Genomic DNA, 26459 nt, shown 5'->3' with positions numbered 1-26459 from the left:
TGGGAACAATTGGGTTGCTGCAGGACTGACACAGCGGGGAGGACTGACCTGAGGGAAGTTTGCTGTTACAGGACGAACATGCAAAGTACGTGACTAAGGCAGTAGATGAAGAAGAAGTAGGGGGGCGAGAGCGGCCCCCTTTAGAGGTAGACATTTTGAGGGACCCTGAAGATGCCAGTGGGTTAGGGGACAGTGGGCAGAGGGGGGTGTCAGTCTGCAGTGCAGCTACTCACGGACCCGGTCCTGGGAGATGTCCCACTTGTCGATGAAGTGCCCTGAGGAGCTGAATTCAGCGCAGATAGAGCTGCCCACAGAGGATGCGTACGAAGGTGCGGGTGCGCTTGCGAGGGCTGGTGCTGCTGCCGGTACAAAGCGGTGCTCACACCAGACGAGTGTCCCAGGAGGAAGGGGGCGGAGCCAGACGCAGGGGCGCCGGTAGGCAGGGCACAGTAAGTCGGGCGGGAAAAAGCCCGCCCGCAGAGCCGGAAGTGAGGGGCCCGAAAACCGGAAGTAGGCCCCAACAGAAGCCGGGGCCTAAATTAGGGGCCGGCGGCCGAGGAAAGGAGCCAAGGCGCCGGAATAGAGCGCCCTAAGAGACAGCTAGCGGCGCGGTCGCCCACCAGGCTGCGCCGCTGAGGGGCGCCCAGAGAAAGACCTCCTGCGGCGCCGGGGCAGAGCGCCGCAGGGAGAAGCGGCGCGACAGCCTGCAGGGCTGCCGCGCTGTGGATGGTGCCCCATGAAGAGCCGCAGCACCGAGTGGTGCGCCGCAGGGGGGAACGTATGGCAGCCCAACGTGCAGGCATACAGAAGAACGGCGCAGCAGCCTGTAAGGGCCCAGCGCCGTAAAGAAGGCAGAGGGCCCCCGTATCTGAATTGGGGGAAGAGGTGCTGTGGGGGAAGAAAGCGCACCTACGGATGTCGCAGCGCGACACAACAATCCCGGCCGCGTCACTGTATGGACGCATCATGGTGTTGACAGGTATGAAAGGAGGCTGGGAGCCCCTAACAAGACCCCCCCCCCTATAAAAGATGTGGGATGGGACTGGGGAAAATACTCACCTAAAACATCCCACGCCGAAACTAACCTGACAGGAAGGGTATGAGACGTCCAGGGAGCTGATGGACGTCCTCGTCTCCGCAACCGACAGGCTCTGGTGGGCGAGTGGGTGGGGGACGGAGCCAGGACCGGACTTCTGAGCACGCTTGTGTGCTAGGATCTTGGTCCTGGAGAGGGATCTATGAGGATACGGGGTGGCAGTACACGCCGTACTCATAGTCCGCTTGTGGGACTACAGGTGTGACTGCTCACCCTGTATCCCTCCGGAAAAACCTGAAAAGAAACGACGCACATTGAGGTAGATAAGGGTCTAATGAAAGACCCGTGTCCACCTCCTACTGACACTAAGCTAAACTGAAGAGTATAATGCCAGTCGGTGGGGTGTACACTGCAGAGGAGGAGCTAACTTTTTTATTTGCATAGTGTCAGCCTCCTAGTGGCAGCAGCATACACCCATGGTTCCTGTGTCCCCCAATGAGAGGCGATAAAGAAAATCGCCTTATCATGGCTGCGGGCACACATGAATTGGACAATTTATGCGCTAAGTTTTCTCAATTTTTCCTATTTTCTAAAGCAGTAATGCAATTAAAATGTAATACATTTCATGTTTGCATGCTATAGTGCTACACAGTGCTAGTTTAATTTGTTAGTTATATATGGAGATGGCTACTCTTAGTAAGCACCTGCACACACCTGATTTCTGTTTTTTGTGACGTTCAGTCTTTTGATATTTTTATACTCATTCACAGCATTGCTTAATGTGCCTCATAGGCAGAGGTTACTGTGTAAGACACGCAGTTTTCATCCTCAGGTTAAATACAATAGTCTCACCTAGTAATATACTGGAACAATTCTTTAATCTCAGGTGTTACTGGTAGATGCTCAAAGTCAGCAGGATCATAACTGTGGGAAACAGGAAATATAATAAAACAGTAAAGCATCACACTGCTATAGGGGTATTCCAAGCCACATAAAAGAACATCTATTCACCAGTACACCAGTGAATGGGAACGTGTGTTCCCCCGTTTACCCCGGATGCTACAGCCATCAGACTTCTGTCAGACAAAGTGATGAAGGCTGCAGCCCATCAGTAGCTTGTGATGGGCTGCAGTGCTCAGAGACAGAATGCCAGCATCACTGAAACGCCACCGGCCTGGGAGGTGAGGATTTGATTTTTTTTTTTATTAGGGAGGGACTTTGGCATTTAAGAAGGGGTTATCCCATAGCTTATGGGATTAATTAAAGGTGCATATGATAGATCTGCACCTTCAGAACAGGGGCGTCATGAAACCCTCCATCCCCGTCTGGTGCTGTGAATGAGATCATGTGCAGGTCTCTAGAATCCCTTCTATAGCAGATCCAAATTCAGCTGCTCTGGTGACAGTGGCCAGGAAGCCAGGCAAAGGTAGGGCCGACATCGGCCAGACATTACAGCATATCCTGAGGATATACGCCTTCAGGCCTGGCGTTTCATACACCAGTGCTAACATTATGGGCACTGGAGCAAGAGGCCAATTTATAAAGAATTGCAAGATCCTTCATGGACTTGGCACATATTGGGGAGCGCCAAGAGGAAAATGAAAATGTATAATAGGAGCTACCGTAATCAGAATTCATAATAAAGGTAGACTACCTCCTGGTGGCCCCACCCCTGTGTGTTGGCCCCTCCCCTGCATGTTGGCCCCACCCTCTCTGACTTGCCACTTGTGAAGAGTGAGAGGTCACAAGTTTTAGTGTAGATACGGTGTCTGCAGTAAAAGCTGCGCTTTTAAGCCAGAAACTTAAAGGGACACTGTCACCGGGATTTGGAGGGAACAATCTTCAGCCATGGAGGCGGGGTTTTTGATTCACCCTTTCCTTACCTGCTGGCTGCAATATTGGATTGAAGTTCATTCTCTGTCCTCTGTAGTACATGCCTGCGCAAGGCAATCTTGTCTTGTGCAGGCATGTACTACGGAGGACAGAGAATGAACTTCAATCCAATATTGCAGCCAGCATGCAGCCAGCGGGTAAGGAAAGGGTGAGTCAAAAACCCCAAAACCCCGCCTCCATGGCTGAAGATTGTTCCCTCCAAATTCAGGTGACAGTGTCCCTTTAAGAGCACATAAAAGACCACATACACCATGTCAGCGGACGGCTGTATCATGATGAATACACAAAAAATGGTATTCGTATAATCAATAATACAGCATCACTTACCCTACATTTGAAGCACCGTTTTCTTCATCATCGTCATCCTCATCGTCATCATCATCATCATCGTCGTCGTCATCATCGTCCCCTGAATCATCTGTATTTTCATCTTCACTTAATTCCTGGCGAGGAGCTCCACGAGACGCTTTATTTTTCTTCAAGTATGCAAAAAGAGAAATGCAAAAAGAAACCACAAGACACCCAGCGGACACAAAAATCACAAGAAGGTTTTACTAGCTATAACTGGGAGTCCCAAATCCTCCGATCCAAGAGGCTTCCCTTCCTCTCCTGTGTGTCTGGCACTACATTACTAATATTCCCCCCAGCTACACGGGTCGTCACCTGTCTAATGGATCAGTAATGTTACACCGGGAGAGATCTGAAAACTGCCAGCAGCCAATAGGATGTAGGAATCCACAGACCCTTGGTGCAGCATTCGGTGGGGGCCAACTGCTCTGAGCCCTACTGGCATAACATTTATTAGTGACACATGTTTAGGTTGTCTTCAAAGGGAGATTTGTAGTTAAAGTTCTGCGCTGCCGCTAAGATGAATTTCAGGAGAGTATAGTTGATTCACAGTGGTTTTATTCTACGCGTTTCAGGGGACTCATGCCCCTTTCATCAGGAAATACAGTGTGGTATTTCCTGATGAAGGGGGCATAAGACCCCTGAAACGCGTAGAATAAAACCACTGTGAATCAACTATACTCTCCTGAAATTCATCTTAGCGGCAGCGCAGAACTTTAACTACAAATCTCCCTTTCAAGACATTATTTTCTCTGGTCGGTGAAGACCTGTGGATCTGCAGCAGCCGCTATCTATATGCTCTAATCTCATCCTAACCAGGTGAGCAAATTTGGTGTATATTCTCCTCTGTGTAACGTGGATAAGACCCTAATGCGCTCCCCATTGTTTTGCAACATGTTTAGGTTGAAATACTCCTTTTATATAGAAGATGTTGTTACATTACGTTGCTCTGAGATAAAGAATGGGCAGAGACCCTGATTCCAGCAATGTGTCACTTACTGGGTGCTTGCTGCAGTTTTGATCAAACCTGTTTTCTCTGCAGCAGATCTACAGTAGCAGAGCTCTGAAAATCCGATAAAAAAAATGTACACAAGAACAAAGTATAAAAAATACAAATATTATTAAAGAAAAAACAGTAACATACAAAACAACAAACTACTAAACCTGGTAGGTGTCACAGAGTGGGAAACCAAAAACGGCGCAGGAACCCACCATACTCAATAAAGAGGCACTTCACAGAAAACTAAATGGACCAAAATGGTGCACATGGTAGGTCTGTAAGCATGATATCAAAAAGAATCACTAATCAGAGAACCTCCAAGAGCAGTTACCTATATCAATCTGTAAGTAGATACCTCCGGTGGGTGCCGACGCCTGCCCCTGCGCACGTTTCGGCAATCAGCCTTCTTCTGGGGGTGGCATCACACCAATAAGACCAAGGTTATATAGTTTAAAACAGCCAATCAGAAAAGACATAACACACAGCATAAAGAAACGGGTTCTCTCAATGGCCAAGAAGCCGCCGGAACTTAATACACAGGGGCACTATATTTATATCTATACGCACCAATCATGGACCTATATGGCTCCACATAGCTTATCATGATCCGGTGTCCACCCATCTAATTTAAATATTACAAGTACAACAGAATGGGTTGCACCCAATGTAATAAATGACCAATCAAAAAGAACTTAGAAGGTGTGTCATGAGATGACAAGCGTCAAAAAGAAAGTGCCCTGTGGGAAAAAAAAAAAAAAACACATTATGTTACAAGAGAACTACACATGGAGAAATAAGCTGCAGATCTTGATGGCGCACATCGCCCCGCCCGATGGGGAGAGAGACATCGGATAGCGCGTCAGAATCGGCGGTCCGGCCGCGCGCCAGACCCCGCCCACTGGGCCAGGGTCCGGTCACGTGACCGTAGCGCCGAGTTGAAAAGACACGCCCAGCAATGTTCCCATACCACAACGGCAACGGCGCGTGCGCACATCTGCACGCTAAGGAACAGCACATCGCTACACATTGGAGACCAAAGAAATTCCAATGACGCGTGCGCATAACTGCACATTAAAAACAAACACATGCGCTAGTAAAAACTCTTTTGGTCCCTATCTTTAGTGATGTGTTTGTTTTTAATGTGCAGTTTTTTTTTTTTTCCCACAGGGCACTTTCTTTTTGACGCTTGTCATCTCATGACACACCTTCTAAGTTCTTTTTGATTGGTCATTTATTACATTGGGTGCAACCCATTCTGTTGTACTTGTAATATTTAAATTAGATGGGTGGACACCGGATCATGATAAGCTATGTGGAGCCATATAGGTCCATGATTGGTGCGTATAGATATAAATATAGTGCCCCTGTGTATTAAGTTCCGGCGGCTTCTTGGCCATTGAGAGAACCCGTTTCTTTATGCTGTGTGTTATGTCTTTTCTGATTGGCTGTTTTAAACTATATAACCTTGGTCTTATTGGTGTGATGCCACCCCCAGAAGAAGGCTGATTGCCGAAACGTGCGCAGGGGCAGGCGTCGGCACCCACCGGAGGTATCTACTTACAGATTGATATAGGTAACTGCTCTTGGAGGTTCTCTATGATTAGTGATTCTTTTTGATATCATGCTTACAGACCTACCATGTGCACCATTTTGGTCCATTTAGTTTTCTGTGAAGTGCCTCTTTATTGAGTATGGTGGGTTCCTGCGCCGTTTTTGGTTTCCCACTCTGTGACACCTACCAGGTTTAGTAGTTTGTTGTTTTGTATGTTACTGTTTTTTGTGTTTTTTCTTTAATAAAATTTGTATTTTTTATACTTTGTTCTTGTGTACATTTTTTTATCGGATTTTCATATTTTTCTGTACTGAACAGTTATTGTGTCCATCTAATGGGTAAAATAGGATTAGAACTAGGTTATTATCATGGTTTAATTAGATCTTTATTTGGTATGTGTATACCCCTATTTTTATTGACCCGATTCCTTCTGTTTTCAGTAGCAGAGCTCTGTATTATTATTATTATTTATTGTTATAGCGCCATTTATTCCATGGCACTTTACATGTGAGGAGGGGCATACATAATGAAAACAAGTACAATAATCTTAAACAATACAAGTCATAACTGGTACAGGAGGAATGAGGACCCTGCCCGCGAGGGCTCACAGTCTACATAACCCCATGTGATATTTCAGTTTTTCTTTTTTAATAAATTTGCAAACATTTCTGTTTTTTCAGCCAAGATGGGATGCAGAGGGTACACTAATGTGAAAAAATTATTTTATTAATTTACTAAATGGCTGCATTGAAGCAAAGAGTGAAAAATGTAAAGGGGTCTGAATACTTTCCATACCCACTGTATGTCAGGAAAGAAACACTAACAATCTAACACCTCTTCATTCGTCCTTACTGCATTAAAATTAGAGATTCATTTATCAAATATTGTCCATAAATAGAATGGCTGGCACTTCATACATATATATATTCATAATACACCTGCAACAAATGGGATCTTTTCCCAGGTGGTCGGTGATACATTTACATGTACGGTGTCTTTCGAGCCTTTCCAGTCCCAGACACTAAAGCCTGAGCAGGAGGAGACCCCATCTATGTACCGTATCTTACCGGCGGACTTTCCTCTTCTTCACTGCTTATATTTGGGTCCGGCATGACTTTTCCTTTACCTGAAGAATGCTTGGAAGAAGCTGGAGGAGAAAAAGAGAATCAAGTGTTCACGTTTCCATATTTCAGAACCGTCCCCTCTTGTATGTGTCTGATATGCCTCTTGCCTGGCTTTCTTGGAGTGGGAGAATGGATGCTGGCGACCTCCTCCGAGTCGTTTATCTCCAGGCTCTCGTCATACGGCTGGTTCTGCACTAACCTTGTCTGGAGGAGGAAAATGTCCTATTATCATATGTACAGACTGAGCAGACCTCCAGGAGCACGGCTGTGACAGGAGAAGTAACAAGTCTTCTCGGCTGACATTCTCCCCAGTCTCATTGCTGTCATCGTCCTGTCGGGTCTGTGTGACTGTACAATATACTGTAACAATTAGTGATAGGCTCAGGGATTTTCTAATGAAGAGGGAATAATGTTTTCCGTTGTGGTCGTCCTCCTGGGGATCTGGCACTGAGCGATCTGCACATGAGCAGCCGCAGACACCATTTTCCTGAAGACTTCCAAGAGCTAAAGCCATACAAGCGCTGCCGGGAGACGGCAGGAAATTATACATAGGCAAGAAATACACCCGGACCCAGCGGAGGGGACGAAACAAAGCTGGAGACCCTAAACACAGTCCCACCCGACGGACAAAGACATGACCACAAGGAAACTTCAAACAAGGATTGCAGAAAACCGACAAAGCGCACTGTTCACCCGAGGGGTCACTCCGTATGAGAGCGCCAATATGGCCGACTGTCCTGCACCGAGCACCGTGCTGCTGACAGGCTCTCAGCAAGGAAATAATGGAACTAATGGAGCTGGTGCAGCAGCAACAGCGAGACCCCGCGCAATTATTATGGGGGCGTCTGGGATCCCTATCAGTTCAATAGACCCCACAACACCAGACACCCTGTACGCCCCGTACCCCAGTGGATCCCACCTGTGCCCCCTACTACCAGACACCCTGTACCCCAACGGACCCCACCTGTGTCCCTAAGCTCCCTACTACCAGACACCCTGTATGCCCCGTACCCCAGTGGACCCCCGCCTGCGCCCCTGTGCTCCCTACTACCAAACACCCTGTACTCAGAGGGTCCATGTACACCCCGTACCCCAGCGGACCCCCGCCTGCGCTCCTGTACTCCTTACTACCAGACACCCTGTACTCAGAGGGTCCATGTACGCCCCGTACCCCAGCGGACCCCGCCTGCGTCCCTGTACTCCCTACTACCAGACACCCTGTACTCAGAGGGTCCATGTACGGCCCGTATCCCAGCGGACCCCGCTTGCACCCCTGTGCTCCCTACTACCAGACACCCTGTACTCAGAGGGTCCATGTACGGCCCGTACCCCAGCGGACCCCGCTTGCACCCCTGTGCTCCCTACTACCAGACACCCTGTACTCAGAGGGTCCATGTACGGCCCGTACCCCAGCGGACCCCGCCTGCACCCCTGTGCTCCCTACTACCAGACACCCTGTACTCAGAGGGTCCATGTACACCCCGTACCCCAGCGGACCCCGCCTGCACCCCTGTGCTCCCTACTACCAGACACCCTGTACTCAGAGGGTCCATGTACGGCCCGTACCCCAGCGGACCCCCGCCTGCGCTCCTGTACTCCTTACTACCAGACACCCCGTACTCAGAGGGTCCATGTACGGCCTGTACCCCAGCGGACCCCGCCTGCGCCCCTGTACTCCCTACTACGAGACACCCTGTACTCAGAGGGTCCATGTACGGCCCGTACCCCAGCGGACCCCGCCTGCGCCCCTGTGCTCCCTACTACCAGACACCCTGTACGGCCCGTACCCCAGCGGACCCCGCCTGCGCCCCTGTGCTCCCTACTACCAGACACCCTGTACTCTGAGGGTCCATGTACGCCCCGTACCCCAGCGGACCCCGCCTGCGCCCCTGTGCTCCCTACTACCAGACACCATGTACTCTGAGGGTCCATGTACGCCCCATACCCCAGCGGACCCCGCCTGCACCCCTGTACTCAGAGGGTCCATGTACGGCCCGTACCCCAGCGGACCCCGCCTGCGCCCCTGTGCTCCCTACTACCAGACACCCTGTACTCAGAGGGTCCATGTACGGCCCGTACCCCAGCGGACCCCGCCTGCGCCCCTGTGCTCCCTACTACCAGACACCCTGCAACATTTTTTCAAACTGAGTGTTTTTGGTTTTACTATTCTCTTTTGTGTTTACCAGACACCCTGTACGGCCCGTACCCCAGCGGACCCCGCCTGCGCCCCTGTGCTCATCTACTACCAGACACCCTGTACTCAGAGGGTCCATGTACGCCCGTACCCCAGCGGACCCCGCCTGCGCCCCTGTGCTCCCTACTACCAGACACCCTGTACTCAGAGGGTCCATGTACGCCCTGCACCCCAGCGGACCCCGCCTGCACCCCTGTGCTCCCTACTACCAGACACCCTGTACTCAGAGGGTCCATGTACGCCCGTACCCCAGCGGACCCCGCCTGCGCCCCTGTGCTCCCTACTACCAGACACCCTGTACGCCCCGTACCCCAGCGGACCCCGCCTGCGCCCCTGTGCTCCCTACTACCAGACACCCTGTACTCTGAGGGTCCATGTACGCTCCGCACCCCAGCGGACCCCCGCCTGCGCTCCTGTACTCCCTACTACCAGACACCCTGTACTCAGAGGGTCCATGTACGCCCCGCACCCCAGTGGACCCCGCCTGCACCCCTGTGCTCCCTACTACCAGACACCCTGTACTCAGAGGGTCCATGTACGGCCCGTACCCCAGCAGACCCCGCTTGCGCCCCTGTGCTCCCTACTACTAGACACCCTGTACGGCCCGTACCCCAGCGGACCCCGCCTGCGCCCCTGTGCTCCCTACTACCAGACACCCTGTACTCAGAGGGTCCATGTACGCCCGTACCCCAGCGGACCCCGCCTGCGCCCCTGTGCTCCCTACTACCAGACACCCTGTACTCAGAGGGTCCATGTACGCCCCGTACCCCAGCGGACCCCGCCTGCGCCCCTGTGCTCCCTACTACCAGACACCCTGTATGCCCAGTACCCCAGCGGACCCCGCCTGCGCCCCTGTGCTCCCTACTACCAGACACCCTGTACTCAGAGGGTCCATGTACGCCCCGTACCCCACGGACCCCCGCCTGCACCCCTGTGCTCCCTACTACCAGACACCCTGTACTCAGAGGGTCAATGTACGCCCCGTACCCCACGGACCCCCGCCTGCACCCCTGTGCTCCCTACTACCAGACACCCTGTACTCAGAGGGTCGATGTACGCCCCGCACCCCAGCGGACCCCGCCTGCACCCCTGTGCTCCCTACTACCAGACACCCTGTACTCTGAGGGTCAATGTACGCCCCGTACCCCAGCGGACCCCGCCTGCGCCCCTGTGCTCCCTACTACCAGACACCCTGCAACATTTTTTCAAACTGAGTGTTTTTGGTTTTACTATTCTCTTTTGTGTTTACCAGACACCCTGTACGGCCCGTACCCCAGCGGACCCCGCCTGCGCCCCTGTGCTCCCTACTACCAGACACCCTGTACTCAGAGGGTCCATGTACGCCCGTACCCCAGCGGACCCCGCCTGCGCCCCTGTGCTCCCTACTACCAGACACCCTGTATGCCCCGTACCCCAGCGGACCCCGCCTACACCCCTGTGCTCCCTACTACCAGACACCCTGTACTCAGAGGGTCCATGTACGCCCCGTACCCCGCCTGCGCCCCTGTGCTCCCTACTACCAGACACCCTGTACTCTGAGGGTCCATGTACGCTCCGCACCCCAGCGGACCCCCGCCTGCGCTCCTGTACTCCCTACTACCAGACACCATGTACTCTGAGGGTCCATGTACGCCCCATACCCCAGCGGACCCCGCCTGCACCCCTGTACTCAGAGGGTCCATGTACGGCCCGTACCCCAGCGGACCCCGCCTGCGCCCCTGTGCTCCCTACTACCAGACACCCTGTACTCAGAGGGTCCATGTATGGCCCGTACCCCAGCGGACCCCGCCTGCGCCCCTGTGCTCCCTACTACCAGACACCCTGCAACATTTTTTCAAACTGAGTGTTTTTGGTTTTACTATTCTCTTTTGTGTTTACCAGACACCCTGTACGGCCCGTACCCCAGCGGACCCCGCCTGCGCCCCTGTGCTCATCTACTACCAGACACCCTGTACTCAGAGGGTCCATGTACGCCCGTACCCCAGCGGACCCCGCCTTCACCCCTGTGCTCCCTACTACCAGACACCCTGTACTCAGAGGGTCCATGTACGCCCGTACCCCAGCGGACCCCGCCTGCGCCCCTGTGCTCCCTACTACCAGACACCCTGTACTCTGAGGGTCCATGTACGCTCCGCACCCCAGCGGACCCCCGCCTGCGCTCCTGTACTCCCTACTACCAGACACCCTGTACTCAGAGGGTCCATGTACGCCCCGCACCCCAGTGGACCCTACTACCAGACACCCTGTACTCAGAGGGTCCATGTACGGCCCGTACCCCAGCGGACCCCGCCTGCGCCCCTGTGCTCCCTACTACCAGACACCCTGTACTCAGAGCGTCCATGTACGCTCCGCACCCCAGCGGACCCCCGCCTGCGCTCCTGTACTCCCTACTACCAGACACCCTGTACTCAGAGGGTCCATGTACGCCCCGCACCCCAGTGGACCCCGCCTGCGCCCCTGTGCTCCCTACTACCAGACACCCTGTACTCAGAGGGTCCATGTACGCTCCGCACCCCAGCGGACCCCCGCCTGCGCTCCTGTACTCCCTACTACCAGACACCCTGTACTCAGAGGGTCCATGTACGCCCCGTACCCCAGCGGACCCCGCCTGCGCCCCTGTGCTCCCTACTACCAGACACCCTGTACTCAGAGGGTCCATGTACGGCCTGTACACCAGCGGACCCCGCCTGCGCCCCCTGTGCTCCCTACTACCAGACACCCTGTACTCAGAGGGTCCATGTACGCTCCGCACCCCAGCGGACCCCCGCCTGCGCTCCTGTACTCCCTACTACCAGACACCCTGTACTCAGAGGGTCCATGTACGCCCCGCACCCCAGTGGACCCCGCCTGCGCCCCTGTGCTCCCTACTACCAGACACCCTGTACTCAGAGGGTCCATGTACGCTCCGCACCCCAGCGGACCCCCGCCTGCGCTCCTGTACTCCCTACTACCAGACACCCTGTACTCAGAGGGTCCATGTACGCCCCGCACCCCAGTGGACCCCGCCTGCGCCCCTGTGCTCCCTACTACCAGACACCCTGTACTCAGAGGGTCCATGTACGCTCCGCACCCCAGCGGACCCCCGCCTGCGCTCCTGTACTCCCTACTACCAGACACCCTGTACTCAGAGGGTCCATGTACGCCCCGCACCCCAGTGGACCCCGCCTGCGCCCCTGTGCTCCCTACTACCAGACACCCTGTACTCAGAGGGTCCATGTACGCCCCGCACCCCAGTGGACCCCGCCTGCGCCCCTGTGCTCCCTACTACCAGACACCCTGTACTCAGAGGGTCCATGTACGCTCCGCACCCCAGCCTGCGCTCCTGTACTCCCTACTACCAGACACCCTGTACTCAGAGGGTCCATGTACGCCCCGTACCCCAGCGGACCGCGCCTGCGCCCCTGTGCTCCCTACTACCAGACACCCTGTACTCAGAGGGTCCATGTACGGCCCGTACCCCAGCGGACCCCGCCTGCGCCCCTGTGCTCCCTACTACCAGACACCCTGTACTCAGAGGGTCCATGTACGGCCCGTACCCCAGCGGACCCCGCCTGCGCCCCTGTGCTCCCTACTACCAGACACCCTGTACTCAGAGGGTCCATGTACGGCCCGTACCCCAGCGGACCCCCGCCTGCGCTCCTGTACTCCCTACTACCAGACACCCTGTACTCAGAGGGTCCATGTACGGCCCGTACACCAGCGGACCCCGCCTGCGCCCCTGTGCTCCCTACTACCAGACACCCTGTATGCCCCGTACCCCACGGACCCCCGCCTGCACCCCTGTGCTCCCTACTACCAGACACCCTGTACTCAGAGGGTCCATGTACGCTCCGCACCCCACGGACCCCCGCCTGCACCCCTGTGCTCCCTACTACCAGACACCCTGTACTCAGAGGGTCCATGTACGCTCCGCACCCCACGGACCCCCGCCTGCGCCCCTGTGCTCCCTACTACCAGACACCCTGCAACATTTTTTCAAACTGAGTGTTTTTGGTTTTACTATTCTCTTTTGTGTTTACCAGACACCCTGTACGGCCCGTACCCCAGCGGACCCCGCCTGCGCCCCTGTGCTCATCTACTACCAGACACCCTGTACTCAGAGGGTCCATGTACGCCCGTACCCCAGCGGACCCCGCCTTCACCCCTGTGCTCCCTACTACCAGACACCCTGTACTCAGAGGGTCCATGTACGCCCGTACCCCAGCGGACCCCGCCTGCGCCCCTGTGCTCCCTACTACCAGACACCCTGTACTCTGAGGGTCCATGTACGCTCCGCACCCCAGCGGACCCCCGCCTGCGCTCCTGTACTCCCTACTACCAGACACCCTGTACTCAGAGGGTCCATGTACGCCCCGCACCCCAGTGGACCCTACTACCAGACACCCTGTACTCAGAGGGTCCATGTACGGCCCGTACCCCAGCGGACCCCGCCTGCGCCCCTGTGCTCCCTACTACCAGACACCCTGTACTCAGAGCGTCCATGTACGCTCCGCACCCCAGCGGACCCCCGCCTGCGCTCCTGTACTCCCTACTACCAGACACCCTGTACTCAGAGGGTCCATGTACGCCCCGCACCCCAGTGGACCCCGCCTGCGCCCCTGTGCTCCCTACTACCAGACACCCTGTACTCAGAGGGTCCATGTACGCTCCGCACCCCAGCGGACCCCCGCCTGCGCTCCTGTACTCCCTACTACCAGACACCCTGTACTCAGAGGGTCCATGTACGCCCCGTACCCCAGCGGACCCCGCCTGCGCCCCTGTGCTCCCTACTACCAGACACCCTGTACTCAGAGGGTCCATGTACGGCCTGTACACCAGCGGACCCCGCCTGCGCCCCCTGTGCTCCCTACTACCAGACACCCTGTACTCAGAGGGTCCATGTACGCTCCGCACCCCAGCGGACCCCCGCCTGCGCTCCTGTACTCCCTACTACCAGACACCCTGTACTCAGAGGGTCCATGTACGCCCCGCACCCCAGTGGACCCCGCCTGCGCCCCTGTGCTCCCTACTACCAGACACCCTGTACTCAGAGGGTCCATGTACGCTCCGCACCCCAGCGGACCCCCGCCTGCGCTCCTGTACTCCCTACTACCAGACACCCTGTACTCAGAGGGTCCATGTACGCCCCGCACCCCAGTGGACCCCGCCTGCGCCCCTGTGCTCCCTACTACCAGACACCCTGTACTCAGAGGGTCCATGTACGCCCCGCACCCCAGTGGACCCCGCCTGCGCCCCTGTGCTCCCTACTACCAGACACCCTGTACTCAGAGGGTCCATGTACGCCCCGTACCCCAGCGGACCGCGCCTGCGCCCCTGTGCTCCCTACTACCAGACACCCTGTACTCAGAGGGTCCATGTACGCTCCGCACCCCAGCGGACCCTGCCTGCGCCCCTGTGCTCCCTACTACCAGACACCCTGTACTCAGAGGGTCCATGTACGGCCCGTACCCCAGCGGACCCCCGCCTGCGCTCCTGTACTCCCTACTACCAGACACCCTGTACTCAGAGGGTCCATGTACGGCCCGTACACCAGCGGACCCCGCCTGCGCCCCTGTGCTCCCTACTACCAGACACCCTGTATGCCCCGTACCCCACGGACCCCGCCTGCACCCCTGTGCTCCCTACTACCAGACACCCTGTACTCAGAGGGTCCATGTACGCTCCGCACCCCACGGACCCCCGCCTGCACCCCTGTGCTCCCTACTACCAGACACCATGTACTCTGAGGGTCCATGTACGCCCAATACCCCAGCGGACCCCGCCTGCGCCTCTGTACTCATAGGGTCCATGTACGGCCTGTACCCCAGCGGACCCCCGCCTGCGCCCCTATGCTCTGGGTCTGGGGAGTCTCCAGGACACAATTATCGCACACGATGATGTCGGGGGGAGTCGGCCGATCTCAGGGTTGTCGCAGGCGCGGCGGACATTACTGTGTATGCGGCTGCCACCTTACAATGAGCACAAGGGGCAACATCTGCCCGGGCAGTTAGAGGTGGAGGAATTAGTGCCCCAGACAAGGCGGAGAGGTGAGCGGGCAGAGTCCTCCCCGGCACCACCTGCAGTGCCTTCCCGCTGCTGCTACCGCCGCCGCCGCCTGTTACTCCCTCGGACGCCGCACGGTCCGGTTACCTGCAGCCCCTGTGAATCCGCCTGCTCCATGCGGCCTAATGGTACAGACACCCCGGCCCCAAACAGGAGCCGCTACCGCCACTCCCGGGAAGACGCGACGCTATCACTATGGAGACGGCGGCAGCTTCCGGCAGGAGCACTCACTTCCGGCCACAGTGCTCCGTGTAACAAGACAGCTCATGTAAGCAGCAACTGCGAGGTGACGGCGCCGCCTGCTGGTCAATACGGTAGCAGCAGCGTATGGCCTACTCGGTACACAGAGCCACAGCCTGCACTTATTAGGCTGCCGTCACACTAGCAGTATTTGGTCGGTATTTTACATCAGTATTTATAAGCCAAAACCAGGAGAGGAACAATCAGAGGAAAAGTATAATAGAAACATATGCACCACTTCAGTATTTATCACCCACTCCTGGTTTTGGCTTACAAATACTGATGTAAAATACTGACCAAATACTGCTAGTGTGACGGCAGCCTTAGAAGAGGAGGATTTTGTATACTTGAAATTACATAAAGGCTATGTGCACACGCTGCGGATTTTGCTGCGGACGGTTTCCCATGCATTTACAGTACAATGTAAACCTATGGAAAAAACAATCCGCAGTGCACATGCTGCGGGAAAAAACGAGCGGAAACACAGCGGTTTACATTCGTGCGATGGATGCGTCGGTAATTGGCAGACCAATAGAGAAAAATAAGGAGCACAACCGTAAATCAAATAGCAGGGAGGTGCCAAAAGGCCGGTAGTAAGAAACCACATGAACAAAAAAGGAGAAAAAGACTACCGTAAAGCCCGCACACTACACCAAATAGTATATGAAACTTTTATTGGGTACACAAAAACAGCAAAAAACACATAACACATAAGTAAAAACAGCACAATAGCACCCCACTCATGGACCCCCTACAGACATGACATCCATGTAATACAAGATTAATGATATGATGACAGTAAATACAAAATAATAAGAATTATCAATATAAATATATAATAGTCATCAAAACCATATAGGCTAATACGAATGTATCTGGAATGGCAAATATATAAAACTTCCTATAGTGACCATATAACATATAAAACACTCAGCCACGGCTAGTTAAGTTACATCCTACTCGGACCTATGTGAACCTATAACAGAGAATAGTCATACTCTGAAATAATCCGAGAGGCAAGCCACCATGGCCCATAGAAGACAAATAATCAGGCCAGCACAGGTGAAAAACCATAAAACACGGCCCCATTCATGTGTGCACCAGGAGTAGCACAGAGCCAATTGCAAAAGTCATAATGAAATATCACTAGCAGGCCAACAAAGGAGGGAGATACCAACCAGGAGGGGGCCCCAGATGAAAATGGGAGCGGGGCGCGACCCAACGCGTATCGCCGTAACCCGTACGGCTTTGTCAGGGGAAGATGTGTATGGATAACCGCAGGGCATATAAATACCTGCCAGCTGATGGGCGCACGGGTGCCGGTGTGGAACACAGGTGTCCAGGAGAGACATGGAAGCTGAGACCGGAAGTAAGCTGTATCGGGCAGTCTAGAGCTGTGCATGGGCACAGAGATACAGCGCAACAGCGCCTGCGTCAAAAAATGAGAGGCCAGAATGACCCAGATAGATAGCACATAGCAATGCTGATTCGCGCATGGGCACGGAGACCTATAGTCACAGCGCCTGCGTCATAGATTTAAGGGCATAAGCCAACCACATGAATAGTATAGAACAGCGCCGGAGACAATAAAGTTGTCGAGCACTGGGCACAAGCCGGAGGAGCACACTACATTAGTACCCCTGATAATGAGAGCGGAGGTGCGACAAGCACAAATAGAAAGTGCAGAGGTGAAGCCAAAGGGCCATGAAGCACCGGTCACGAATGGGCAGGGACATCGCACAGAGTAACAAGCCCATTAAGAGTGATGTACAATATGATGAGCATAAATCAAGAGGACCGGTCTGACTATATCCAGAATGGCAAAAAACAGAGAAAAAATATATGAATAAATATATGAATGTAAGAGAAAAGAGTAATTGGCGGACCGTCGTCACAAAAAAAGTTCAATGTAACGTTTTTTTTGTGTGACGCGTCCACCATTTTTGACCGCGCATGCGCGGCTGAAACTCCACCCCCTCCTCCCCGCAACTCATAATGGGCAGCGGATGCGTCTGAAAACAGCATCCGCTGCCCACATTGTGCTCTATTTTGCACAACATCCGTCGGTTCGTCGGGGCGACGGTTTGCGATGGCCCCGTACCGACGGAAGTGTGAAAGTAGCCATAGTCAGTTCCAGACAGGAGTTAGTTCCAGACAGGAGTTAGTTCCAGACAGGAGTTAGTTCCTGACAGAGCTCCAGTCAGGAGTTCTGTTACGGAGTTCCAGACCTGAGTCTGAGGAGGACAGAAGGTTAAAGGAGCTGTGCATGCCCTCAGAGCTGCAGCTCCCAGAAAGAGGCATTGAAAGGCAGAATTGTATTGCAGTGAGCGTGAAGGAAATCGAAGCAAAGGAGAGGATACCAGAAGTGGACCAGCCCCGCTCAAGCTGTCTCCTTCTGAGGCGCAATATCCTGGTAGCCGGAACACCGAGGGAGTAAGGACTTCTACGCCTTATTTCAGAGACCGGCAGGACAGCTAATTGCAGGCTACCTGTCAGCACCTACACCCAGGAGGCACGGTGACACCTACAGAGCCAGGTTATCTAAGAGACCCTATAAACAGGCACAAGTCACCAGTCATACGGGTTTTGTCCTATCCTATATGGAGGACAGAGAGAATGAAACACCACATCTGTGAGACCCTTATGTGAAGCCATAGGCAGTAAGGGACTACACCACCGCAGCGCAAAGGAAGGCTACTGATTTCGACCTGGACAAGGGAACTCTGGACTTGCCTCCAAACCGGCCGGACTCTGCCTGCCCTGTGATCTGGTGCTCTGGACTGTGGATGCTTAAGTCTTCAATAAGGGACTACACCACCGCAGTGCAAAGGAAGGCTACTGATTTCCACCTGGACAAGGGAACTCTGGACTTGCCTCCAAACCAGCCGGACTCTGCCTGCCCTGTGATCTGGTGCTCTGGACTGTGGATGCTTAAGTCTTCAGTAAGGGACTACACCACCGCAGTGCAAAGGAAGGCTACTGATTTCCACCTGGACAAGGGAACTTTGGACTTGCCTCCAAACCGGCCGGACTCTGCCTGCCCTGTGATCTGGTGCTCTGGACTGTGGATGCTTAAGTCTTCAATAAGGGACTACACCACCGCAGTGCAAAGGAAGGCTACTGATTTCCACCTGGACAAGGGAACTCTGGACTTGCCTCCAAACCAGCCGGACTCTGCCTGCCCTGTGATCTGGTGCTCTGGACTGTGGATGCTGAAGTCTTCAGTAAAGGTAAAGAGACTGCAACCTTGTGTCGTTCTTCTCTGCGCCTCTCACCATCCACCATCTACACAATGGGAAGCCCTCGGGACATACTTCACCCGTGGGAAGGTATACCATTTAGCTGCCATAACATCACCCCAGCGGACCCCTAAAGCAGCGTCGGTCACCCTGACCGAATACCACAGGTGGCGTCATGAACATTCCCTGGAAGCAGCACATGGGATGTACTTGGACATTCCAACATGACAACGATCCAAAGCACAAGGCCAAGATGGCCAAGATGACCAAGATGACCTGTCATTGGCTACAGAAGAACAAAGCGAAGGTTTTGGAGTGGCCATCTCAGTCTCCTGACCTCAATATCATTGAGCCACTCTGGAGAGATCTCAAGAGCGCAGTTCATGTTAGACAGCCTAGGAACTGGAGGCTTTCTGCCAAGAAGAGTGGGCATCTGAGAAAATAAAGAACCTCATCCACAACTACCACAAAAGACTTCAAGCTGTCATTGATGTTAGAGGGGGCAATACACGGTATTAAGAAATGGGGTATGTGAACTTTTGATCAGGGTAATTTGGATGATTTGGGTTGTCATTATGATTTAAAAAAAGAAAACAGTAGTTTTACAGTAAATGACTTCACCCATCCACTAACCATGAGTGGAGAAAAAGTTTTGGTGTTAAAATTCATATTCTTTGAAAAAAGGCCAAGAAAGCAAAAATTCTGCCAGGGTATGTATACTTTTGAGCACAACTGTATATGGGGATCTGGGATGCATATATGGGCGGGCCAGGATGTATATATATGGGGGGGAGTCAGGATGGATCCGAAATGATACAATGCTATTGTATTAATATGAAGAAAAATAATTGTATATACACTGACTGGCTTAAACTACAGCAGTATGGCTGGACATCCAAATGAGACTATCACCAGCAGGAAATACCAGGAAAGTATATAAAGCAGCACCTGAAAGGTGATAGGGCAAACAAATGAGTAAATGAAAACACCTGTTACCCGAAAAAGAATAACAGAAACTACACACCTGGAGAAAAAGTGTATCTGCTGCGGTTGGCGGACAGAGAAGCCGACTACAAAGCACAAGCTCAAGAGTTCGAACCCAGACACATAATACTTACAATATCAGAGAGAAAGCTGATTCTGAACTTTTGTGGGGTCATTTACTTTTTTCCCCAGTAAATGCCCCAAAGGAAGAGTCTCTGCTAACTCCCACTTGGTTGATGAGGGAATTAGCATATAAACTTTACCAACTAACATGTTCAGCCACTTAAAGGGAACCTGTCACCCCGTTTTTTGAGATTGAGCTATAAATACTGTTAAATAGGGCCTGCGCTGTGTGTTCCTATAGTGTATGTAGTGTACCCCGATTCCCCACCTATGCTGAGAAATAACTTACCAAAGTCGCCGTTTTCGCCTGTCAATCAGGCTGGTCAGGTCGGGAGGGCGTGGTGACATCGGTGGTTCTTCCTCAGCTTTACGTTGGTGGCGTAGTGGTGTAGTGGTGAAGACACAGCGCGCGATCTGCGCTGTAATCCCTTGCATCGGTGGGGGCGGCCATCTTCCTGGGGCCGCGCGTGCGCAGATCGAGTGCTCTGCTGCACGGGGCTTCAGGAAAATGGCCGCGGGATGCCGCGCGTGCGCATTAGAGATCGCGGCGGCCATTTTCCCAAAGCCGAGTTTGCATCTCGGCTTTGGGAAAATGGCCGCCGCGATCTCTAATGCGCACGCGCGGCATCCCGCGGCCATTTTCCTGAAGCCCCGTGCAGCAGAGCACTCGATCTGCGCACGCGCGGCCCCAGGAAGATGGCCGCCCCCACCGATGCAAGGGATTACAGCGCAGATCGCGCACTGTGTCTTCACCACTACACCACTACGCCACCAACGTAAAGCTGAGGAAGAACCACCGATGTCACCACGCCCTCCCGACCTGACCAGCCTGATTGACAGGCGAAAACGGCGACTTTGGTAAGTTATTTCTCAGCATACATAGGGAATCGGGGTACACTACATACACTATAGGAACACACAGCGCAGGCCCTATTTAACAGTATTTATAGCTCAATCTCAAAAAACGGGGTGACAGGTTCCCTTTAATCAAGATGTGGCCATGTTCAGCCACTTAATCAAGATGTGGCCATGTAGCATGTAAAAAGTGGTGAGAGTCCTCTTTACAGTCAGTAGGATTAACCCTTTTAAGCCATCTTTATGGGCATGTAGATAATAGGAAGCTGAATACAATGATACCTTGAAAATTGAGAATCTGCCTCCAGAGATAGAGCAGGCCGGAGCGAGCCGTCCCCTCCCCCACAGACGGCGTACGTGCAGGCCATCATGACAGGGGTTTGGGAGCAGAAGGTCAGGAGAGGAAGGGGTTAATTGTGGGAGGAGGGTCGTATGCATGAGGAGGGGGTTTATAGGGTGGGGGGGTGGTGCTTACCATTTCTCCCTCTGGAAGCAGCAAGAAGACATCTGCACCATGTCGCCATTGACGGCGTTCTGCAGCAGCTGCGGGCGACAGCCGAGCATCAGCCTCCTGGCTGGCTAGAGGCACAGGTGGCTGGGATCCTGGGGAGCAGCAGCGGAGATGTGCAGGCGGCGTCCAGCGGTGAGCGGCGCTCCCGGCACGTACGGCCTCCAGAGCGGCTGTCCCCTGATTCCCTTCAACCTCAGCGCAGGCGCAGGAGCCCCTCCAGGGACCCTCCGGACCGAGCGCCCGCCCGCAAGCGTCCTAGCAGGGCCTGGTCCGGGAGGAATCCGCCTGCCGTGCTGGGGCCTGCGGCGGTGGAGAGGCCTGCTTCTGCTGCACTCTGGGGGCGGGGCCTCCACGCGCCGGAGCTTCTGCCGGTGTCGTCACGGCAGGTCGCCGCGGTGCAGCTCCTGCCGGACGGCCTGCTCCTGCCACAGCATAGCGACAGCGAGGGAGAGCCACTAATGCAGCGGCCGGCAGCGCCGCAGGTTCCAGCGCTGCCGGGCCCATCCAGCGAGCTGGGATCGTCGCCAGGGTCGTCAGCCGGATCCGGAAGGAGCCGTGGTCGGGGGTCCGAAGAGCCTGCATCCAACGGTGGGCTTGCGCGGGGTGTCCTTTCCCACCGGGCCGCATCGGGATCGTCAGCAGCGGGCCTGGACGGGGCCGGATCTTCACGTCCCTCATCACGCGGTGAGACGCAGCCTCGCGGGGTTCCACAGAGCGGATCAGGAGCGGATGACGGCTGGATGAGCGGGACGTCTGCGGCTGGGGGGACCCCGGCTCGCCTGCAGCCTGGTGAGCAAGACTCTATGTCTGTTTTGTTACCGGCGCTATCTTTTTCCCCGGCAGTTGGGGTTAGTCAGGCGAGTGGGGCGGCGGTTTTGGGGGAGGAAGGGGTGATTTGGTCGGCTTCGGGGAACGAAGGGGTGGGCGAGTTGTTGTCTAGTATCCGTGAGTTGCTCGCATGATTGGGAGGCGTTAGGTCGGTGCCGTCCCCTTTGGCCGCGTGGGTTGGTCCTACAGATTTGGGTTTGGGGGTGTCGGGAGGGGGTGCATTGGCTCCCAGTAGCTCATCTGAACCCGTGTCGGTGTCTGTGCAGGCCGAAAAGGAGAAGGAAGGCGGGATTCATTTGGATGATAAAGCGCGGGGTGAGGTTTATGTCTGTTTTGAGGGGCCACTTGGGGCTCATTTGAAAAAAGAAGTGAGGGAGAAGATCTGGAAAGACGAATACGTGGAAATTTTTTTGCTTCTTCCGTTAGAAAAATTTAATTTGGACAAGAACAAAAAGGAGGACAGTAAGAAAGAGGATGAGGAAAAGCGGAGGTGGCGTCTTATCCCGCAGACTTTTGTGAACTCGTTGCAAGCGCTCGCGATTCTGGCGAGCGTAGTTGGTGAAAAGGCGTCTGAGAATTGTTCGGCACTATTCTGTTACGTGGATTCGATAGGTGAGGCGCACAGGGCGTACGGGGGTCAGGCTTGGCTCCGGTACGACGAACAGTTTAGGCAGCGGAAGGCGGTTCGTCCGGCAATCCGGTGGGATCAAAAGGACATTGGTTTGTGGTTGCGGATAATGGCGCCGATGAAATTTGGTCAGTGATTTCAGGGCGGGGCCGGAAATGCCGGCCAAACTGCGGCGCAGGGGAGTTCTTCTGGATCAGGAAGTCAGTCTGGGCAATCGGGGAGCCAGAAGCACGGTTTGTGTTGGCAGTTTAACGACGGCCAGTGCAAATTCAGGGCCACTTGTAAGTTTAACCACGCGTGCTCGCATTGCAGCGGATCCTCCCATGGCGCTGTTAAGTGCTTCAAGAAAAAGGGAAAGCCCGATGGTAATTCCAAAGGGGGTGACGCCGGTGAGGCTGAACGCGATGGTCCCCTATCTAAATAGGTTCCCGGATAGGTAGAAAGCGGAGTTGTTGTTTTTAGGTTTTCATGATGGTTTTCGGATACCCGCCCCTCCTTTTGGTATTCCTCAAGTTTTGAGGAATTTGAGATCCACGGTTTTGCACGCGGCGGTTGTGTCTGAAAAGTTGAACAAGGAAGTGGCATTGGGTAGGATGTCCGGCCCTTTCCCCGTTCCTCCCCTCGAAGATTTGGTTGTTTCACCATTGGGTGTGGTCCCGAAGAAGGAGCCTAAGGCTAGGTTCCCATTGCGTTAATGGGACCGCGCTAACGGACAGCGTTGCACGGCGAAATTAACGCCGTGCAATGCATCCGTTAGTGCGCCCATTAACAGCAATGGGGACGTGCATCACTAGCGCGTGCCATTTTCGTACGAGGCGCGCCCACGGTCCATTCCCCGCTCTCACAGATCGGAAATCTGCGAGAGCGGGGACGTTTAACGCGACCCCTTTACAACACATTGCGTTAGCGCAATCCGCTAGCGCTAGGCGCCAAACGGATTGCACTAACACAATCTGAACCTAGCCTAACAAGTTTAGGCTAATTCAACATTTGTCTTACCCGAGGGGGCGGTCTGTGAATGACGGGATAGACCCGGAGCTTTGCTCCGTGGTTTATACGTCTTTTGACGAGGCAACACGCTTGGTGCGTAGCTGCGGCAGGGGCACGTTGTTGGCTAAAACTGATATCGAGGCGGCTTTTCGGTTACTTCCCGTTCATCCGGATAGCATGAGACTGTTGGGTTGTTATTGGGACCGGGGGTTCTATGTTGATAGATGTTTGCCGATGGGTTTGTCGTTGTCCTGCGCATATTTTGAGGCTTTTAGTTCCTTTCTTGAGTGGGTTGTTCGGGATGTGTCAGGTTTTGACTCGGTGATACATTATTTGGACGACTTTTTGTGCATCGGGCCTGCTCAGTCCAGTTGTTGTGACGTAACATTGCAGACAGTGTTTTGCGTGGCAGAACGGTTCGGCGTTCCTTTGGCGCCTGGAAAAACCGAGGGGCCCAGTACGTGTATTTCCTTTTTGGGCATTGTAATTGATTCCGTTGAATGGGAGTTTCGGTTACCTGAAGAAAAAGTGGTCGGTTTGAGAAGCGAGGTGGCTCGTGCACGTCGCTTAAAAAAGTTGCCTTTGCGGGAGGTTCAGGCCCTTCTCGGCAAATTGAATTTTGCGTGCAGAATCATCCCTATGGGGAGGGTTTTTTCTCGCAGGCTGGCGGGTGCCACGGCGGGGGTTAAGGCCCCCAATCATTTTGCCCACTTGTCTAGCAAGCTCAAAGCTGATCTGGAGGTGTGGGACAGTTTCTTGGCTCGGTACAATGGCCGATCGCTGCTGATGGAGGAAATGGTGGCCAACTCGGATTTGGAGCTGTTCACGGACGCCTCGGATGGTGTTGGTTTTGGCGCCCTTTTCGGTGGTCGGTGGTGTGCCTCCAGGTGGCCAGATGACTGGTTCGGTTCCGAGTTGGTAAAAAACGTGACTTTGTTGGAGATTTTTTCTATCTTGGTTGTCGTTTATTTGTGGAAAGAGGATTTGCGCAATCGCAGGGTCCGGTTCAATTGTGATAACATGGCAGTTGTTTGTGTTATCAACAGCTTAACGGCATCTTCTCCGGCAGTCATCAGAGTTTTGCATCAGTTGGTGTTGTTTTGCATGTCGATCAATGCGTATGTTACAGCATCTCATGTGCCTGGGGTTGAGAACTCCATTGCTGACTCTTTGTATCGATTCCAGTGGGAACGTTTCCGGGCTTTGGCCCCAGATGCGGAAGAGGCAAGGTTGGAATGCCCTCAGGAACTCTGGAGCGTGGTATCCGGGCTGCAGGACCTTTGATTCATGCATCTTTAGCACCCAGCACATGGGCGGCGTACCGGTCGGTATGGGGTGAATGGGAGTCCTGGTTGGTGTCTTGCGGGGCAGCTAACGGCGGGTGACGATCAGGTGGGGGCCTTGTTGTTGTGATTGAGACGTGGTGCCGATGAAGGGTGGTCAGCGTTGAAGGTAGAGAGTTAGGTCGGCTTTGGCTTTTGGTTTCCAGCTTAGGGGTTTACGGGATTTGACAAAGTTGTTTCTGGTAAGGCAGGCGGTAAAAGGTTTTAGAAGGAATGCGGGACGGGGGGATCGGAGGCGTCCGATTTCTTTTAGCCTGCTGGAAAGAGTTGGTGCACAGCTGGACGAGATTTGTATATCTAACTTTGAGGTGGCTCATTTCCGTTTAGCGTTTTCCCTGGCGTTTTTCGGTGCTTTGCGGGTTGGGGAGATCGTGTCTCCTAACACGTACAAGCAAGGGGGGCTTTTGGCGAGGGACGTGGTGCTTACCGAAGGGGGTTTACAATTTTGGTTGCGTAGGCCAAAGACGGACCAGGATGGTAGATGGTTTCACTCATGTGTCCCGTCAGTTGTTGGCAAGTTTTTAATAGTTTTCAGCCTTCTAGGGCTGGACCTTTGTTGTGTCATGAGAATGGGTCCTTTTTATCAAAATTTCAGTTTGTGGCGGTTCTTTGGCAGGCATTGTCGGGGTTGGGGCTGGATGCTTCCCGTTTTGCGGTTCACTCTTTCCGTATTGGGGCCGCAACAGAGGCGGCTCTGGGAGGTTTGGCACCCGAGCTTGTACAGAGGATCGGGAGATGGGAGTCGGGGCGTTACAGAAGCTATGTTAGACCTTGAAAGTTTGGGGGGGTCCACGTTGTTTTTGTATTTGTGATAAAATTTGGTGGAATCTAAGTTGTTTGTGTTTTCCAGGTCCCCATCCCCTGTTGGTTTGGATAGTCGGCCACTCATACGTGTATTGGGGCGCGAGACATGCGGACATTCGGCGGGACAGACGCCAACTTGGTTTTTCCAAGGATGTAGCCGTGGTCAGGTGGTTGGGTTTTCAGGGATTGTGTTGGAACCGGGTTTTGCAGGAAGTGCATAATGGCGCTCGTCTGGACAGGCCTCCCGACATTTTGGTGTTGCACGTTGGAGGAAATGATTTGGGGATCCGCCCATGTCGGGAGCTGATCCGGGATATTAAACACGACCTTCTCAGGTTATGGGTGTCCTTTCGGGATTTACTTGTGGTGTGGTCAGATATCGTCCCGAGGAGATGTTGGCGGCATGCCAGATCCGTGGATAAGGTCAATAAGGCCAGAATTAAGGTTAATCGGGTGGTTTCTAAGTTTGTGGTCAGGAACGGAGGTTTGTTTGTCCGTCACTTTGAACTGGAAAAGGGCGGGGATGATTTTCTCCTTGGCGATGGTGTTCACCTGAATGCGGTGGGCATCGCATATATTTGTGGGCCCTGGATTTGCAGAATGGTATCGAAAGGGCCATAGCGGTCAAGTGTGGGGGGGTCTCGGGTATGTGAGGTGTGCAAATACCCTCGTTGTGGCTGTGGGAGGGATCCTTGGAGTTGGTGCTAAACTGGCCTGGGGGATCC

General features: G+C 54.0%; 1 protein-coding gene across 5 annotated transcripts in view; it reads right to left on the bottom strand.

Moving 5' to 3' along the window:
• IFT46 (intraflagellar transport 46) overlaps positions 1 to 26459 on the bottom strand; it is a 104388-nt gene that overhangs the window by 41302 nt on the left and 36627 nt on the right. For 2 of the 5 annotated variants that reach the window (XM_069742764.1, XM_069742763.1), the window contains exons 1-5: positions 15277 to 15429; positions 7061 to 7157; positions 6897 to 6976; positions 3257 to 3405; positions 1889 to 1960 (exon numbers count right to left, since the gene is read on the bottom strand). In XM_069742764.1, the coding sequence (XP_069598865.1) occupies positions 1889 to 1960; positions 3257 to 3405; positions 6897 to 6976; positions 7061 to 7157; positions 15277 to 15306 (428 nt within the window). In that variant the 5' untranslated portion in view covers positions 15307 to 15429. Of the gene's footprint in view, positions 1 to 1888; positions 1961 to 3256; positions 3406 to 6896; positions 6977 to 7060; positions 7158 to 15276; positions 15430 to 26459 lie in introns of those variants that run through there. The other 3 variants (XM_069742767.1, XM_069742765.1, XM_069742768.1) reach the window with 2 other exon arrangements.

Source organism: Ranitomeya imitator, chromosome 10 (genome assembly GCF_032444005.1).
Source record: "Ranitomeya imitator isolate aRanImi1 chromosome 10, aRanImi1.pri, whole genome shotgun sequence".
Taxonomy (NCBI): Eukaryota; Metazoa; Chordata; class Amphibia; order Anura; family Dendrobatidae; genus Ranitomeya; species Ranitomeya imitator.
Note: the sequence above shows the minus strand (reverse complement) of the source record. Positions and strands in the feature narration are given on the sequence as shown.